General features: G+C 38.6%; 1 protein-coding gene across 3 annotated transcripts; it reads right to left on the reverse strand.

Moving 5' to 3' along the window:
* Positions 1-33: 33 nt before the first annotated feature.
* Positions 34-17,884, reverse strand: zdhhc5a (zinc finger DHHC-type palmitoyltransferase 5a). Of its 3 annotated transcripts, none has more exons than XM_059554427.1 (11): positions 17,556-17,884; positions 15,409-15,530; positions 12,783-12,940; positions 12,351-12,523; positions 12,107-12,209; positions 11,649-11,740; positions 11,433-11,559; positions 7,777-7,894; positions 7,058-7,170; positions 4,558-5,441; positions 34-1,705 (listed from the first exon to the last, which is right to left on the reverse strand). In XM_059554427.1, exons 1-11 carry the CDS (start codon positions 17,708-17,710, stop codon positions 1,495-1,497), a joined length of 2,256 nt encoding a protein of 751 aa, XP_059410410.1. In that variant the 5' UTR covers positions 17,711-17,884; the 3' UTR covers positions 34-1,494. The 3 variants fall into 3 exon arrangements, 2 of the variants coding, with proteins under 2 accessions (XP_059410410.1, XP_059410409.1); XM_059554426.1 differs by having other exon boundaries at positions 4,558-5,489; XR_009434291.1 differs by having other exon boundaries at positions 1,565-1,705; positions 4,470-5,489.
* Positions 17,885-17,887: the final 3 nt, after the last annotated feature.

A 17,887-nucleotide genomic window follows, 5' to 3' on the forward strand; every position in this document is an offset into this window, starting at 1 on the left:
AGCAATGCATAAAGGGGAAATTAAAGTCAAAACTGATTTATAAAGAGTTTATTACCAATGCTCAAACACACACACACGCATACACATATTCACAACCATGTTCACTCACACTGAACTATACAGTACACGTTCTTTATTTCATACCCTCCCTCCCTTCAATCCATCTTTTGATCCAAAATATTTCTATAAGTGTATTCATTGGCTTTATACAAGTCAACAAATACATTCTGTCTCCTGATTGGCCAGCTCTGATCTAAATGTTGATCAACACCCCTGACAAGACAGACATTGATTGAAATGAGTCCTGCACAACATCACAATCTTCTCAAATGCAACAGTTAAGAATTAAATCATTAAAAATAAAAGGCTTTCACTGATTCATAATGACAGCTAACTTTCACTGATTGGTTCAACTGCTGTCCAATCAGAGGGCACAGATATAGTTTCCCACTGTTCTGTGGCATCGTGAGCAGGAAGCTTTAACATCCTACATGGCTGGCTAGACAAGGCCACCAATGAGATTTGGCTTTCACATAAAACAAAATGAAAAAATAAATCCGATCTAAGAGGCAGCCAATCCAATGTTTATAGGATAAAATTTGAAATATTCCCCACAGATTGGGCTCCACCATATCAAATGCATTTTTATGCTACGATTAACCCTCTGATTACTGGTTGATCACTTTCCAGCTAGAGCGGCCATCAGCTCTTTATCTCTCTATTTGATTAGATAAAAGTCCATAGAGAACAAATATCAGCCTTTGTAGAAAAAAAAGTAAAGAAAAAAGATTTTATCAATAGCCATTTATAAAGTCATATAAAATAACACTTTATAAATTAAATAAAAACTTCCTTGAATTTCCAAAGCCATTGCTCAGAAAACACTACTTGAACTTTAAAAGGCTGCTGTCATTTAAATAATGCTTTAGTCCATTTCCTTATCTTTTCTACTGTTTTGCTTCCCTGGTGCTGATTGGATTTTGGATACGGACGCAACATTGTCACAAGCCAAACACAGTGGTCTGAAATGTCTACTGAATGCCACAGGTCCTTTTTTGTAAAAATCCACTCGGTGATTAAAAAAAAAAAAAAAAAAAACTAACACAACTGATCATTTTTTGTCTATACAGAACAATTTACACATTTATGTTGGATAAAAATCTTTTTTGTTGTTGTAATGTACTGAAATGTTTTCAAGGCAATCTGGTCCTTTGCCATCAAACTGATTATGCGCTCCAGCTCCTTACTGGTGAGGAGTCCTAAAGTCCCACTAATATATCACGGATTGAATGACCCCCTGCTCCTCCTCCTCCTCCTCTATGTCATATCGAACCAAAACCTGCTGGTCAAAAAATAACAGCAGAGGACAGAAGTTTTCAGATCTTTCCAGGAGGCACTAATAAATGTCCACCAAACAGGGTTTTCTCTGCTGTGTCAAAGGAACATGAGTCCATGGCTCCATTCTGGACAACATGGGTCAAACCAGAGTCTCTCTCACACTGATATCTCGTAAGTGGTCCCTCCGACGCCAGTCACCTTCTTCACCCCGCCTCCAGGCTTTTGGGCGGGGCTCTGAGAAGAGCCAGCACTGGAATATGCCTGACCTGGGCGAGTGGACACGCTGACAGGATGAGAGGGGGACGAGGGGGTGGAAGGTTTCGGTTGCCCGTTTGACCGACTATATGACTTCATCTGAATCTCGTCCCTAAAGCAGAGAAACAGAGATGTGTCAGAGAAAGACAAAGAATATAATCTTCATGAATGTATTTAATTGCCCCTTCCATCAATTTAATGACAAAACAAACTTTTGAACAGCTGTGCAAGTACTAAAAAAAACTGCATTCTAATCTAAGTTTTAATGATTTATATTTTAAACAAAAGCTCTGAAAACAAACATATACATACATACATATAAATATACACACACAAATCTCAAGGTTTCCACAAAAATATTAAGCAGCACAACTGTTCCCAACATTGATAATAAGAAATGTTTCTTGAGCACTGGCACTGACTACTGCTGAAAATTCAGCTTTGCATCACAAGGATAAATTACATTTTAAAACATTAAAATAGAAAACAGTTCTAATAATGTTTCATAATATTACTGCATTTTTGAGTACGTAAATAAACTTGAGCACGAGAGACATAAAAAAATAAAAATAAAAATAAAAAAACCCTTTGAGATGTAGTGTATTTTCGAGTAGAAGTAGGATAGAATGTAGAATGCATTCAAACCAAACAAGCCTGAATTATGAAAATTATACAGGTGCTGGTCAAATAATTAAAATACCATCAAAGTTGATTTATTTCACTAATTCCATTCAAAAAGTTAAACTTATGTTATATTCATTCATTACACACAGACTGATTTATTTTAAATGTTATTTCTTTTAATTTTGATGTTTATAACTGACAACTAAGGAAAATCCCAAATTCAGTATCTCAGAAAATTAGACTATTGTGAAAAGGTTCAATATTGAAGACACCTGATGCCACACTCTATTCAGCTAATTAACTCAAAACACCTGCAAAGCCTTTAAATGTTCTCTCAGTCTAGTTCTGTAGGCTACACAATCATGGGGAAGACTGCTGACTTGACAGTTGTCCAAAAGATGACCATTGACACCTTGCACAAGGAGGGCAAGACACAAAAGGTCATTGCAAAAGAGGCTGCCTGTTCACAGAGCTCTGTGTCCAAGCACATTAATAGAGAGGCAAAGGGAAGGAAAAGATGTGATAGAAAAAAAAAAGTGTACAAGCATTAGGGATAACCGCACCCTGGAGAGGACTGTGAAACAAAACCCATTCAAAAATGTGGGGGAGATTCACAAAGAGTGAAATAAATCAACTTTTAGATAATATTCTAATTATATGACCAGCACCTGTATAGGGTCAATAATAAAGTGGTGTGAAATGTGCAATTTTGTGTAGTCATGAATGTTTCACTCCCACGGTTAAATAAATAAATAAAGTATCATAATGTAACCAAAAAATAAGTCACAACACACACTAAAGAATTGCAATATGATAACTGATGATAATATATAAAATCACAATTTGCTTATTATGTCAGATTCACTTCCTGGGATATGATACAGATGTCAGTTAAGAAGCCTCCCAAAGCAGACATCAGTTCAGAAAGCAAAATGCAAAAAGGCAATGAATGAAGTTTATCCAGAAAGGCAAATTCAGCCTTCCCTGCCAGTAAATTTCAATTGCTCTGCCACACTATTTGGAAAGGACACATTTTCTTAAGCCCAGATGCATTGCAGGTTTATTCTAACCATCAGCTCTGCTGTCAGCATGCCACTGAAGTGACCGTTAATGAGGAGCCATCATTGCTTGGCCCTTGGTTTGTTTCCAAATAACAATGTATACATGTCAACTTAAAATATAAAGCGGTTATGACAGAATGTGTTTCATTTTGTTCTCTCCTTCATTCTAAGCAACGATGTTTCCTGTATAGAAGATTTATTCTCTGCTGCTTAGTGAAGGCCAGGTTGATTTAGTTTTAGTTTTAAACAATGCAGGCTTTTCAGAACCCTAAATGAGCACAGTGGTGAAGATTTCTGTCTCAGATCTATCCATTTAGTCATTTTGCCAGTGATTAAAAATGATCTGTTTTGTTTATTCTAGAGTAAACAATATTCAGTTTATCTACCTATGTCCCCATGGTAACAACTTAATCACGAGCATGATGTCTGGAGACTTTACAAACATAGTTTCCATCCTGTCTCTGCACATAGACAAGTGCTTTATTTGATTCCGTTCATGTTTACGGTGACATCATTATATGGCACTGACACAACTAGGGAACATTAATAAATTTGCCACAACAGAAGAATTACATTTTATGCATTCATGCAGAAGTCTGACCCTGTCCTCAATTACGAGAAAAACTACCTGAAATCTGACCTGATTATTCAGAATTATTATTATATAAATGAAATAATATTTATTGTATTTTTTATGCTTGGATGAACAAAGCCTTTGAATTATGTAATAGTTGACTGGACATTTAAAATGAAATGGTTAGAGGATGTTTTAAATTAAATCAGTAATACTTTAATCACATTTTATTTACTTTTTCATGTAGATTTTTATGTTTAGTTTTATGTTTTACGAATATTGTCAAATTGTTTAAATAAATGCATAAAATAACAAAAATAATAGTAACAATATTAATAATGAAATTTACAATCTTACTAAAGATTGGACATCATAAATTAATTATAAAAAAAAGTCTCTGAACTTAAAACATTTTTTTAAAGATAATTGATTTTTCTGCTGTTTTAATACTTTGACAATTATGATTCACAATGTTTAACACAATGACATCAATCAGCAGAAAGCAACAGATGATCACAGATGAAAGCATAAAATTACTGGCAAGTCGCCTTGACAAAATGAGTTTAGAATGATGGGAAAAAGCAGAAGGAAGAAAGAAGTGAAAGAGGTACACTCACAGGAGTCTGGGAGGAGGAGGAGGAAGAGTAGGAGGAAGGAGGCAGCAGGCTGCGCAGAGCTTCGTAAGGTTGATGGGGAGGTACTCACTTTGGCGCCTGTATGCCCCCTCCCCCGACCGAGGCCGAGGCTTTGCGGACCAGGCGGTACTGCATCTCTGCAGCGGCAGCGCTAGAGTAAGACAGAGACTTCCCCAGCGGCGGAGGGTGTGGCGAGTGTGGCGGGTGAGCGCTGGGCGGCAGGGGCGTGTCAGTGGAGCGCGTGCGGTATGGATATGAGGGCTGAGGTGGGCCCGAGTCAGAGAGCAGGGGAGGTCGAGAGAAGCGGAGCGGCCGATGGTGATGGTGATGATGGTGGTGGTGGTGGTGCTGATGCTGAGAGTCGTGCAGCAGACGTTCCCGCTCACGTTCAGGTGGAGCGGGCGGAGAAGTGGTGGAGCCACGTAGATAGCCAGTGTGCTGCGGTGAGGCGAGGAGGGCAGCGCTGGAGGCAGATGGCTGGTGGAGCTCCGTCTCCCGCTGCTGGGCGATCTGTGCTGACAGGAAAGGTGAACTGTATCCAACTACAGGCGTGCGCGGTCGGCCTGGTGACATCTCAGGTGCTGCCGACTCAAAATCTGGGATTTCGGACGATGTGAGCAGGCTATCGTATGACAGACTGCCATTCCGAGGAGCTGGCGGTGGCGTCTGATTGGCTAAGCTCTTGTAGCTGGTGGAGGTGGTGGCTTCGGATGGAGGGGCATTGTGGGAAGAGCGAACACTGGAGGACCGCGAGGACCGCGGGGCCCCTCCGGCGAGAACTGTGGGATCAGAGAAGGAGGGATACGAACGCCCTCCTAGGGAGTATCCGGTGATCCCAGAGCCTGGAGGTCCTCCAGGACCCCCAGGTGTTCGCTCTGGCCCTCTTCGCTCCACTCCACCCCCCTCGTTCCCATCCAGACTGGGCTCAGAGCGATAGCCTGGCTGCTGACTGGACTGGAAGAGAGAGGAAGAGGACTCTTTAAGACTGTCCCCGCGACTCATCTACAGAGAGAGCGAGAGAGAGACAGCAGGCAGAAGAGTTTATGCAGTTTCAAAGGAAATCTGAAAGCTAAATTCAAAGGGATGATGTCAAGGACAAAACCCTTGGGGTAAGGATCTTGTGGGCCACTGGGGACAGATGATTTAGGGAAAGTGCTTTCTATAGCTATAATAAAGAGCCAGCATTGAGACGGACAGGGAGCTAAGCTTGGAAAGGCAGGGAACAAACTTAGACACACTAAAGGCAGAGTGTCATTTTTGCTTTTTGTTTCAACGTTAAAAATCAAAAGACCACAACATCCATCTTTTCTTGCCTTGTGGTCTCTTTTGGCAGGGGATAAAAATCACTGGGGCCTCATGTACAAAAAGCTAGCTACAAGCAAGCATGACATTTACCCTGTTTGGCTTCTTAGCCTAAAATTGTAGATTTGATTGTAACCAACTGAGTGACTGTGCATAATTCATCCATTTAACTTGCAGGTACTTTTTTAGCTCACCTCATGAATACCTAGTTTGTTTCGGTACTAAATGATTTAACCAAAATTGAACATTGTATATGTGATTTTACATCCTACCAGACTGATAAAAGTCCAGGGCCTGTGATTTTCAAAGGATATCTTGTTATTTACAATATTACTGTATGTGTAGTGTTGACAATATTAATATTTAATTTTTTACATATCACAGATACTGGTGTATTGCTATTAAAAGGAAGATAATTGTTCAATTCAGACTTAAACCCAAGCCTGACCTACAGTTATAAATACTATTTAAATCTAAACCTTGTGTAAACACTTCCATAATGGAAACTGAGTAAATTTTGTACATGAGGCCTCAGGTCTTTCAGAATCAATCAAAATCACATGACATGGTGTATTTCACATCTAATATATCCTAATCCAGCATCATAGGGCCAAAACCGGCAGCTATAACCAGCAAATTGTATTGCACAGCCCCTCTGTATGGGTTATAGGCTTTATTAACACTACTAGAGTATAATTAAATTTAACATTATATTTATTCTTTTGTTTTTCTGATAAGCTGTGGCCTTATAAGCAATAATGTATGTATAATATAACCCTTAATCTTTCAAGTTATAGAAATGAAGTAACTACTATGGTGATAAACCAAATACTGGGAGTTTCATAAAACAATAATAACAATTAAATAGAAACTCAGCTGCAATAAGCTGCATATTAAAATGTATGCATATGGGCAGTGGAAAAGACGGACACTAGAGAAAGGAGATGATCATTGGCACATAATAAAACAATAACACACACAGACAAACAGAAAAAGTAGTACAGTGTAAACTTACGGATACTGTTCAACTGAAAGCCACTGAGTCAACCAAATTGGAGGAGGGAAAACAATTTAATGGATTGAAAAAAACGTTAGAGGAAAAAAAAAAGACTTAAAAGTATGTGGCATAAAGGAAATAATAATTACAGTCATGCAAAAGAATGTAAATGATATCAAATTAAATGTTGTGAATAGATATAGATTGTGAATGAACTCACAGACCTCTATACTTTGGATAAACAACATGTAAATCAACAGAGAAAAGTTACCTGGTTGGCATAGGCATGTGTGAGGGCAGTGTGGTTCTTGCCCGGGCTGCTGTATGTGGGCCTGTACTTGAACATGGTGGGGGTGGGCGGGGCTTTATTCAACAGACTACTCTCTGCAAACAAAGAACAGAAAGATCAGATTCAGAGTTGTAAATACATTTGAGGAATGTAAAGGTGAATTAAGCTGAGACAACAGCACTGCAACAGGTTATCCCAATCTTAAGGCCTGTTCACACCAAAGATGAAAACTACAACTATAAAGTTTTGATAATCAGTCTGAATCTATGAAAACAAAAGTTCACACCAAAACTAAACTGATAATGACACAAAGGTACAATATCATTTAAAATAAAAAATTGACAGTCAAAATTGACTTTTTTTTATTTTAATGCACTAGATTGCAACAAGAGAACAGCAGTGCTTGCTTATAATAAACAAAACATTCATGTGCTTTGGTGCAGACGCTAATATAGTTATTATAGTTCAATTTACAGTTATCATTCTTAGTGTGATCAGGCCTTTATAGTTCATACATCTACAGATGTTCATTAATGGCATTTGCAAAAAAATATATGCAAGGAAGACAAGACCGATCACAAAAGCATGTAAGTATTATGATGACATCACTGCTGTTATATATTGAAAGCTTGAATAAACAGGAGCAAAAAGGAGCTATGTATGTTTGTGAGAATCAGAATGCAACTGTAGTTTGCTCTAACCCTCGGAGTGTCCGGCAGGTCCTCGGGACAGCCCAGGGTATCTGAGCTCTGGTTTAGGTGGAGGTGGAGGTGGAGGCTCGGCATCAGCAGACTGACTCTCCATCAAACTGCTCTTAGACTGAAAGATTGCAAAAGAGAGGATGAAACACAAGTGGGTAATTAAACAAAGAAATAGACAAAACAGTGGACTTAAGGTATTTTCTGACTCATATACAATGTCCGATAGAAAAAACACTCATCATGACTCCTCAATGCCAGAGTCACAGTAAAAAATAGTGACACTGTTGACGTTACAGTGCCTGAACCGGCAAACTGTGCGTAAGAGCTGCACATTTTTATTCTGGTCAGGTACTGAAATATGATGAATTATTTATTTTTGTTCTACATTTTTAGTACTTGTTTAGCTTTGGTTTACCATGCTAGGGTTGTGTGATAAATCATTTTACCAGGATTCCGTTTTTTGCTTTTTAGAGAAGCTTCTTGTACCAGTTGTTTTCATGTAAAGAATGTTTTTATTTATATGATAATAATAATAATCAGGAAACTAGCTGAGATCAAATAAAGCACGCAATTTGCATTCTCTTGATTGGTGATTTGTGATTAATTCTTTATCATGACTATGATTTGAGCAAAGCAATTGTGATTATCAGATGAACCATTATTGTGGAAGCCCTATACCACGCAACCCTATTTGTCACAGACAAACAGGTTGCTGGGTGTGGTGACATGAACACACTTTAGGCTCTTTCTCAGGCTTTGGACCATTTGGCGTGGCAACTTTCCATGAGTAACTGGTGACAGCAGACACACCTCTGTTATAATTTGAACTAGGGCAATAGTATCACGGCAGAGGATGCCAAAAGATTCAGCAATAAGACCAGGACTTCTGAAGATAATGGAAGAAAAGTGAATGAACATTTCCAATAATCAGTTCCTTCCTTCAATTTCTGCACAGTGGTGTACATTTATCAAGCAGCTCTCTGCCACACTGTACCTCCTTCCTCCCTCTCACTATCAGTGCTTATAACTCAGCAAGCTACAAGCTGAGCCTTTCACTTTAGTATGTATTCTTAAAGATCATAAATCATTTCAGAGCACAACCTTTCATTATGGAATAAGAAAGTATTTTTGACAGTTTAAAAGCCAGTCTACATTTCAGCAATATTAATGCAAGCCTGTCTGCTTCAGCCATCCTCAATAAATGGCACAAACAGATATTTTTTGAGCTTCGTCTGCCAGAAAGGGGAATTGGAGCCAGTTGCTTCCAAAATAGTCTAAAGCACTCTCTGACCTAGGGATTTTGGCTCCAATGGGAACGTCTGCACCTCAGTGGCAGAGGTAACGCTCACAGTCTCATTTAAACATTTAAAGTCATGAATTTCTAGTTACTAGATAAGGGTTTTATAAATTAATCCAATTCAGAATGACTTCATACTGACTCGTTAAGAACAATTTGTGAATCACTGAACTAGGGCTGTAGCTATTGAATATTTTAGTAATCGAGTGTTCTACCAAAAATTCCATCGATTAATCGAGTAATCGGATAATATGTGTTTTTGCTTAATTAAAGTGCAATATTAATTATGCAAGAGAAAATAAGACTCCTGGGTCTTGTGACGGTCACGGAGGGACCGCACGTTCAACATGGACGTTAATACACACACATACGCACAAACACACACCGAGACTGTTTGGTGATACAAGAGTTTATTGTAATTATTGTTCAGAGAGAGAATGAAATACCTGTAAACTATGTGTATTGTTCCCGTGTAGCATTTGTCCCGTGATTTTTAGAGTCCTGGTAAGAAACAATGGCAGGAATTATTGGTTCCGCTTAGGGTGGGAATCTACCATGTATTAATTGAGCGTGGGGGTTTCAGGGGCATCATGGCCGAGTTGTTGCTGTTATTTCCTGTTTAATGTGAACGAATTAATAACATCAAAGTAGATTTATTAAGTAGAACATCATGCGAATATGTTTATTTCAGACTCTGTATTTTTAAGGGAACATGTGTAAAGTGTTTTCTGTGAGTTTGTCCCTCCACATGTGGTAATGGTGCTGGCCACCAGCAAAAATGTGAATGTCTTTGTAATGGAAGGTAGTCTGTGTTTGTTTCTGCAGTGGAGAGTGTGGCCTGAGGGTTGCAGGTATTTTATTCACTCTCTGATCAATAATTACAATAAACTCTTGTATCACCAAACAGTCTCGGTGTGTGTTTGTGCGTATTAACGTCCATGTTGAATGCGCGTCACAGGCCTCTTAAAATGAACAACTAAGTTTCCTTTTTTGGAAAAAAAATATTTTTATTTTTTAAATGCATAGAATGCAATGCATACATCAAAAATAAACATTTCATTATTACCCATTGTTTCTCTGTCTGTACTTGTACTGTGAACAATGACAATAAAGTTAGTGCATTTAAGTGCCATTCAGTTGGGGTTTTAAATAAAGCATTTTCTGAATTTAATGTATCTTTTAATTATTGAGAATTAACCTTAACTTTTTGGTAAACAAAGGGGATTTACTATTAAAAAAACATGGAAGAAATGTTGTGTGATTAAACCTTTAAAAAAAAAAAAAAATGTTTTTTTTTTTTTTTTTTTAGTGGTAGGCTATGTACATTCTCCTGAACAATAGTCTTTAACTGGACTTTTATTTTGACGGGTTGACGTACCTTTACAGCTCTGTGTATGTGATGTGATGCTAGTTTTACTCCAATCAAACGGTCAAATGCTCATGAAGTGACTCTCAGAGCAGTTCTGGAGATGTTGTTCATGTGTTCACATCCTAGTGAGACAGCAGATGCTGAAATCACCTCAAGCGTCACGCGTGCTTCAGTGTGTGTAAATAAAGGAAGACGCGCTTCTGCTTCATTCATTAACACAGACACGCAGAACATGCAGGATTCATATTTAAATAGTCTGTTCCGGCTTAATATTTACAGATATTAGTCCATATCGTGATTTGATGTAAGTGCAATGACCTATTTTTGATTAATTCATTCAAAATTTGGCAAATTCCGTGCCATCCCGCGTTTAACTGTAAATTCCGTTTTTATGACTGGATTCCGCAAATCCCCTCCGCGTTTTCTGCATCGTGGAAATCATAGGGCCCTAGTTGTGGTATGCCAGCTCTATCTTGCAATGTACACACGCCACGACGTTCTCTTTACGTTTGCCCGCGCCCTTAAATCAAAACACTGCTGACTCCTTGCAGTATGCGATTTCGGAAGCAGCGCTTCTGTCTCCTTCCGCTTTGTGGGTGACGTAAACGCGTTGTGTCACATTAAAAAAAAAATCATTCGAAAGAACCTGACGTGAGATTTAAAATAAATTAAAAGAGGGTTCGAGGCAGAGGAATTTGCCTCGATCATTTTTTGTAATCGAGTTACTCTAGTTACTTGAGGAATCGTTTCAGCCCTACACTGAACAATTTATCAGAAAGAACAGACTCTAAGCAATAACATGCACACAAAAACACAAGAGTAATATCTACAATTTCTTTAATATCCTTGGCTTTCTCTGGCCTGGAAAATACAAATTCAAAAATCCCTGATGCTTCATACCAGTTAAGAGACTGTTCTTCCAAAAGGAGAAGGATGGAGAGAAGCCTTAAGACACTTAAGAAAATAAGTAAAAATACTTTATTTCCTTACCCGGTGAAGGTCTCCTTGGATTCCGTTGTCGAGCACCTTGGCTGCCAGTTGAGCCTCAGTAAGCTGCGGTCGGAGGAAAGGAGGCTGAACAGACACTGTCTGAGCTTTCCTCTTTCTACCAAGATACCTGAGAGATCAGAATACAACACTGTGTTAAAACCTCAATAAGAAAATACAACATATAGGTCAAAGTTGTGAATGTAGGAGAAAACGTACCTGGGTGCCTGTGAGCTGCACAGAACGTGTGAAACGTTCCTCAAGCAGCCATTTGTGAAGGGGTTCACACCTCCCCGGAACTTCCCTGTTACCTACAAACACAGAGTTGACCATTAAACAATAACGTTACTAGTTACTTTATTAGTGATTTGTCATAAAACATTTTAAAACAACAGAAAAAGATGAAATGAGGCAGTAAGGAAGAATAGTGAAAGACAATAAGATACAAAAGTGTGCACATGTGGTTAATACAAAGAGGAGGAGAGATGGGCAGAAACTGGTTTGGGAAGAGGATTAAGATGAGATTACTATCTAAAGAAGAAGGGCTGAGAGAAGGTCATATGTAGGATTATAAAACTGCTTAATATGGATTTTAATTCCAGTTTACCAACAACAACATGGTTATTGACAGGAAAACAAACACGACAACAGAAGATTATGATTGTGCATGTCACAACCTGCTCATTGGTGGTCCTGCCCCTTGCCACCAGAACGACATGGAAACCAGTGAGACCTGCCACTGGGATGAAGAAAAGCCCAGCGACACACATGACAGCCATACTGATAAAGGGTCAAGGAGGAAACTGTAACCTTTCATTCAAATCACCTCTCAAGTTCAGTTCTCACTGTTGCACAGTCTGAATTTTTGGCCAAAGGTTTTGGAGTGAGCACACATAAACTGAAACAATTGTTTGAGGATACGTGACAGCCGAATGCACTCGGTCCAGCTGCTGGGTGTGGTAGAGAATAAAAAGCAGGCCGAAGCCAAATACGCCCATTATGTGAGCCGTCAAAGAGAGCAAGAACAGGAAGAAGTAACGGTAGTTCCTCCGGCCGATACAGTTGTTGACCCACGGACAGTGATGATCAAAATCCTGCAAGGAGAGAAGAGGCAAGTTGCATATGTGTGTGTGAGTCATAATGGTGAAAAAGAGAGAGAGAAAAAAACTTAAGGCTGTCCAAAGCAAGCTCACTTCTCTACTCAATTAACACAAATTGATCAAGAACTGTAAATGTTATGGAATTGCTATGTTTTGTAATATCATTTGTTTCGTCATTACACATACTGAAGTCACATCTAAACACAACCACTGGAATAAGGTGTGTGTTGTGTGTGTGTGTGAGTGTGTTTACCTCCACACAGTTGTCGCACACGGAGCAGTGTGAGCAACGTGGGGGTCTGTAGAAACGGCAAGTAGAGCACCACTTCATCCGCACTTGAATGCCTCGAATCTCCACAGTCTTATAAAGAGGAGCTCGGAAATCATCCTCTTTATCCTCATCTTCCTCAGCTACAACACACACACACACACACACACACACACAGTTTAACAAGCCTTCCTCAGTGGATCAAATTACAGTTGTACTTTATTAAACTCCTGCTTAAAAGTCAACAAACCTGTTTACTTTATAATCATTGTGCTCTCTAACACGCATATTCTTGTGCACAATTCATTAGTTCATGTTACTCCAAATGAATGAAATCGGTCTTTATAATATTTCATTATAATGCAATAAAATAAACAGCTTTTTCGAGTGACGTCACCTAGGCCACACAAAGAAAAGAACTTATAGCCAATTAATATACAGCAGTTTTTCCCCTTGTTGAATATTACATTTCACTCAGAAATATTAGGAAAGAGAAATGGACTGGGAGTGCATTTTCATGTTGACTTTAACACAGTGTTCTGTAGTACTGATTAACACTTAAAATTATATATTTATTATTTTTTTGGAGCTTAAACTTCAACTTATTTTAGTTAGTTTGCAAATGCAAAATTTCTAATCTTTGTTAAAAAATATGAATTCAATAAGCTCTTCATCTAATATACATTTTATTTTATTTCTATTCAAAATATTAGAAATCATTTTTGCTAATTTTAGTAAATAAAAACACTGCTTAAAGGTTCATTCAGCTGATGTTTAGTACATCAAGGTCAGTTAAATGAAAAAAAAATATATATATATATTATACATATACATACATACATACAGTCATGGCCAAAAGTTTTGAGAATTACATAAATATTAGTTTTCAAAAAGTTTGCTGCTAAACTGCTTTTAGATCTTTGTTTCAGTTGTTTCTGTGATGTACTGAAATATAATTACATGCACTTCATACATTTCAAAGGCTTTTATCGACAATTACATGACATTTATGCAAAGAGTCAGTATTTGCAGTGTTGGCCCTTCTTTTTCAGGACCTCTGCAATTCGACTGGGCATGCTCTCAATCAACTTCTGGGCCAAATCCTGACTGATAGCAACCCATTCTTTCATAATCACTTCTTGGAGTTTGTCAGAATTAGTGGGTTTTTGTTTGTCCACCCGCCTCTTGAGGATTGACTACAAGTTCTCAATGAGATTAAGATCTGGGGAGTTTCCATTCTGGTCCCCGATCCACTTAGTTATCACTTTTGCCTTATGGCACGGTGCTCCATCGTGCTGGAAAATGCATTGTTCTTCACCAAACTGTTGTTGGATTGTTGGAAGAAGTTGCTGTTGGAGGGTGTTTTGGTACCATTCTTTATTCATGGCTGTGTTTTTGGGCAGAATTGTGAGTGAGCCCACTCCCTTGGATGAGAAGCAACCCCACACATGAATGGTGTAAGGATGCTTTACTGTAGGCATGACACAGGACTGATGGTAGCGCTCACCTTTTCTTCTCTGGACAAGCCTTTTTCCAGATGCCCCAAACAATCGGAAAGGGGCATCATCGGAGAATATGACTTTGCTCAGCAGTCCATTCACTATACTTTCTGCAGAAGATCAATCTGTCCCTGATGTTTTTTTTGGAGAGAAGTGGCTTCTTTACTGCCCTTCTTGACACCAAGCCATCTTCCAAAAGTCTCCGCCTCACTGTGCGTGCAGATGCGCTCACACCTGCCTGCTGCCATTCCTGAGCAAGCTCTGCACTGGTGGCACTCCGATCCTGCAGCTGAATCCTCTTTAGGAGACGATCCTGGCGCTTGCTGGACTTTCTTGGACGCCCTGAAGCCTTCTTTACAAGAATTGAACCTCTTTCCTAGAAGTTCTTCATGATCCTATAAATTGTTGATTTAGGTGCAATCTTAGTAGCCACAATATCATTGCCTGTGAAGCCATTTTTATGCAACGCAATGATGGCTGCACGCGTTTCTTTGCAGGTCACCATGGTTAACAATGGAAGAACAATGATTTCAAGCATCACCCTCCTTTTAACATGTCAAGTCTGCCATTCTAACCCAATCAGCCTGACATAATGATCTCCAGCCTTGTGCTCGTCAAGATTCTCACCTGAGTTAACAAGACGATTACTGAAATGATCTCAGCAGGTCCTTTAATGACAGCAATGAAATGCAGTGGAAAGGTTTTTTTGGGATTAAGTTAATTTTCATGGCAAAGGAGGACTATGCAATTCATCTGATCACTCTTCATAACATTCTGGAGTATAAGCAAATTGCTATTATAAAAACTAAAGCAGCAACTTTTCCAATTTCCAATATTTATGTAATTCTCAAAACTTTTGGCCAAGACTGTACATACATACATACATACATACATACATACATACATACATACATGTATATATATATTCATCGACTGAAATACAGTCTGAAAAATAGACTAAATGAAGAAGAGGTGAAAAACATTAAGTGGTTAATATATAAAGTGGTTTGTTTTTCCAATAAGACGTTTTTCCACACATTTTACTGCAGCTGTATACTCGCGCACACACACACACACAGACAGACACATCATATTGAAGATTTCTTTACTACCTCTAGGGAAGATGCCAGGATCCATAAAGGTGGCCATACAGAAGTTGGCAAGAACAAACAGAAACATAATGCCATTGTAGATTGGCACAGCGACGGAAAACTGCTCTGAAAGCCAAGGGCACCTGTGAGAAAAAGAGGCATGAATGAGACACAGAATGAGACTGAAATCACACACTTCATGTATGCTTTTAGATATCTTTGTCAAGTCTGCTTAACCGTCCTTATTTAGGAAAAGAGCTGGTTGCCAAGGGAACACACCGACTGATAATGTTTTAGCCACATTCTTACAATAAGCAATACAGATGCACAGATAACCATTTCTCCTGGGAGAGAGAGGGTACCACAAAACATACGATATGTGAGAAAACAAAAACAGGCAGAAGAGAGAAAATAAAGAGGGAAGTGGCACTTTATGACAGATGCTGTCCTATTTTCATTGGCTTTCAGGGTTTAATCTGAGGGGTTGGTGAGAAGAGACGGGTCAGAGGGGGCAAATCACAAGAATGAACAGACGTGACACAGCATCTGACTTAAGCCCCCCAGATTTCCTCTTGTGTGCCAACTGGAAGGGAAATGTTTTTTTGCCATGATGACTATTTCATGTTCCTGTTATATTTACAGGTCACGAGTTGCAGAATACAGGGCAAAAGAAGTCAACATGAAGCTGATGTGATTTCTCAATTTCATTAAATGAAAACAGCGCTGACTGCACTTGAAATGCTGATGCTGCATAAACACACCGTCCTCATGTATCATTAAGGATTTCATCATTAAGACCTTTTGTTTATGTAACCATGCAATAACATCAACATCATGTCCATTTCAGTGTCAATACATCAATCTACTAACTTCGCAGGGGACTTTGGTCAAGTCTAGTGTACTCTTAACTGTAAGTAGTATTGGCAGGAGGAAGGCGACTCCTAAGACCAGAAATTCTTTTTGTATTTACATCAGTGATACATAAATCCTAAGTGGAAAAATCTTTTATTTTACTTCATGTAAGAAATGAAGTAGGACACACAGACTAATTTACATTACAGTCTTTTGAAAAATATAGAAGACTGATCTTGTCATCATTTAAAACACTTAATATAGAACATTAATAAGCAAAGTCTTTTAAAAGTCTTTTAATACAATACATGCAAGATAAATTCTGAAAAAAAAAATTCTGATATTTAAGCTGTAGCCTGCTGTATTGAACATTAACTTATGAACTGAGGATATTATTAGAAGCGTAATGCTTAGATGTATGCTGTCAAAAATCTCAACAACAACAAAAAAAAAAAAAAGATTATTCTAGTTATTTTAACACCGAGACTAGAACAATCTCAGATGTGGCTCATTTAATGATAAAAAGGCAGGTGTTAAAATACTGTCCTACCTTGCAACTACTGCCACATAATCATCACCAGACAACTTCTTTTGCAAAGTAAAATAATGGAATCCTGTGCACTTGAATCGTTTTATACAGGATTTTATTGAAATTCATCTGAAATAAATCTGGTATAGCGGTGATAAATGATAACATAGCAAAGGTACATTAAAAAGGACATGAATGGTTTTGTCATTTTTTTTTTAAATGTTGAAATAAGAACGAGAAGCATATGCTGTCACCTCTCATCCCTCTATGAACATCTTTTGTTCAAACTAATTGTTCCTTCATTAAATATTAATTAATTTTACAGATATACTTGTACAGTAACAATATGCACAATATATGCAAACTCACAATGCAAAGCTTTTAGAAATGATGTCAGTAGTTTACTGCCTGCACATAAACACTATAATCTACAGGGTCGGCCTGATGTTTACACTCATATGCAATAAAGATAGCATTCAAATGTTACACCCATTTTATCCAAAATAATTTTCACCTAGCTTGTGTGCACAGTCCTACTGTGAGCAAGTGAACACATACTGCTGTGTTGTAGAGAATAAGACTTAATCTTAATGTACCGTGCCAGCAAAAATCAGTTCCAGGTAGAATAATTTGGTGCTTCTGAATGAGTTGTAGGCAAAAACCTGCCATTACTCACTCCAGAGCACATCAATACACGTTTAATCACTGTTATTTACCAGAACATGTTGACTCATCCATCATAAAGGATTGCAGCAATCAGTGTTAGTAAACGTGTTTGTGTACTCACGTGAAGCAGAAGAAGAGGGTGGTTGCTCCGACCAAGAAGGCTGTTGCCGCAGAGACTGGCACATAGCGACTAGGCCGGAGAGGTCTTGATGGAACAGTGGGGTGGGGTGGAGAAGTGGGTCCAGACACACCCCCACTCATGCTGCCGCTCGTCATTACCCAGGGGGCAGGATGGCAGCGTGCTCCGGAAAATTATCCGTTTGGAAGTGTGTTGGTGTTGTCAAGACAGCACAAACGCAAAGACAGACTAGCGGAGAAGTCGTTGTCCTTTCAGCATTATACAAAGAGGCCACAAGATGAGCATTGTTGCAAAAACACAAAAAAAAACTAATT

This window comes from Carassius carassius, chromosome 7 (genome assembly GCF_963082965.1).
Source record: "Carassius carassius chromosome 7, fCarCar2.1, whole genome shotgun sequence".
NCBI classification, from domain to species: domain Eukaryota; kingdom Metazoa; phylum Chordata; class Actinopteri; order Cypriniformes; family Cyprinidae; genus Carassius; species Carassius carassius.

What these genes read in the sequence shown, in the direction of transcription:
- zdhhc5a (XM_059554426.1), bottom strand. Translation starts at nt 17,710, where the DNA reads ATGACGAGCGGCAGCATGAGTGGGGGTGTGTCTGGACCCACTTCTCCA. An exon ending in TGTGCGACAACTGTGTGGAG is followed by an intron (nt 12,524 to 12,782) that starts GTAAACACACTC and finishes CTCTCCTTGCAG; the next exon opens with GATTTTGATCATCACTGTCC. An exon ending in CACATGCCTATGCCAACCAG is followed by an intron (nt 5,490 to 7,057) that starts GTAACTTTTCTC and finishes CTCTCTCTGTAG; the next exon opens with ATGAGTCGCGGGGACAGTCT.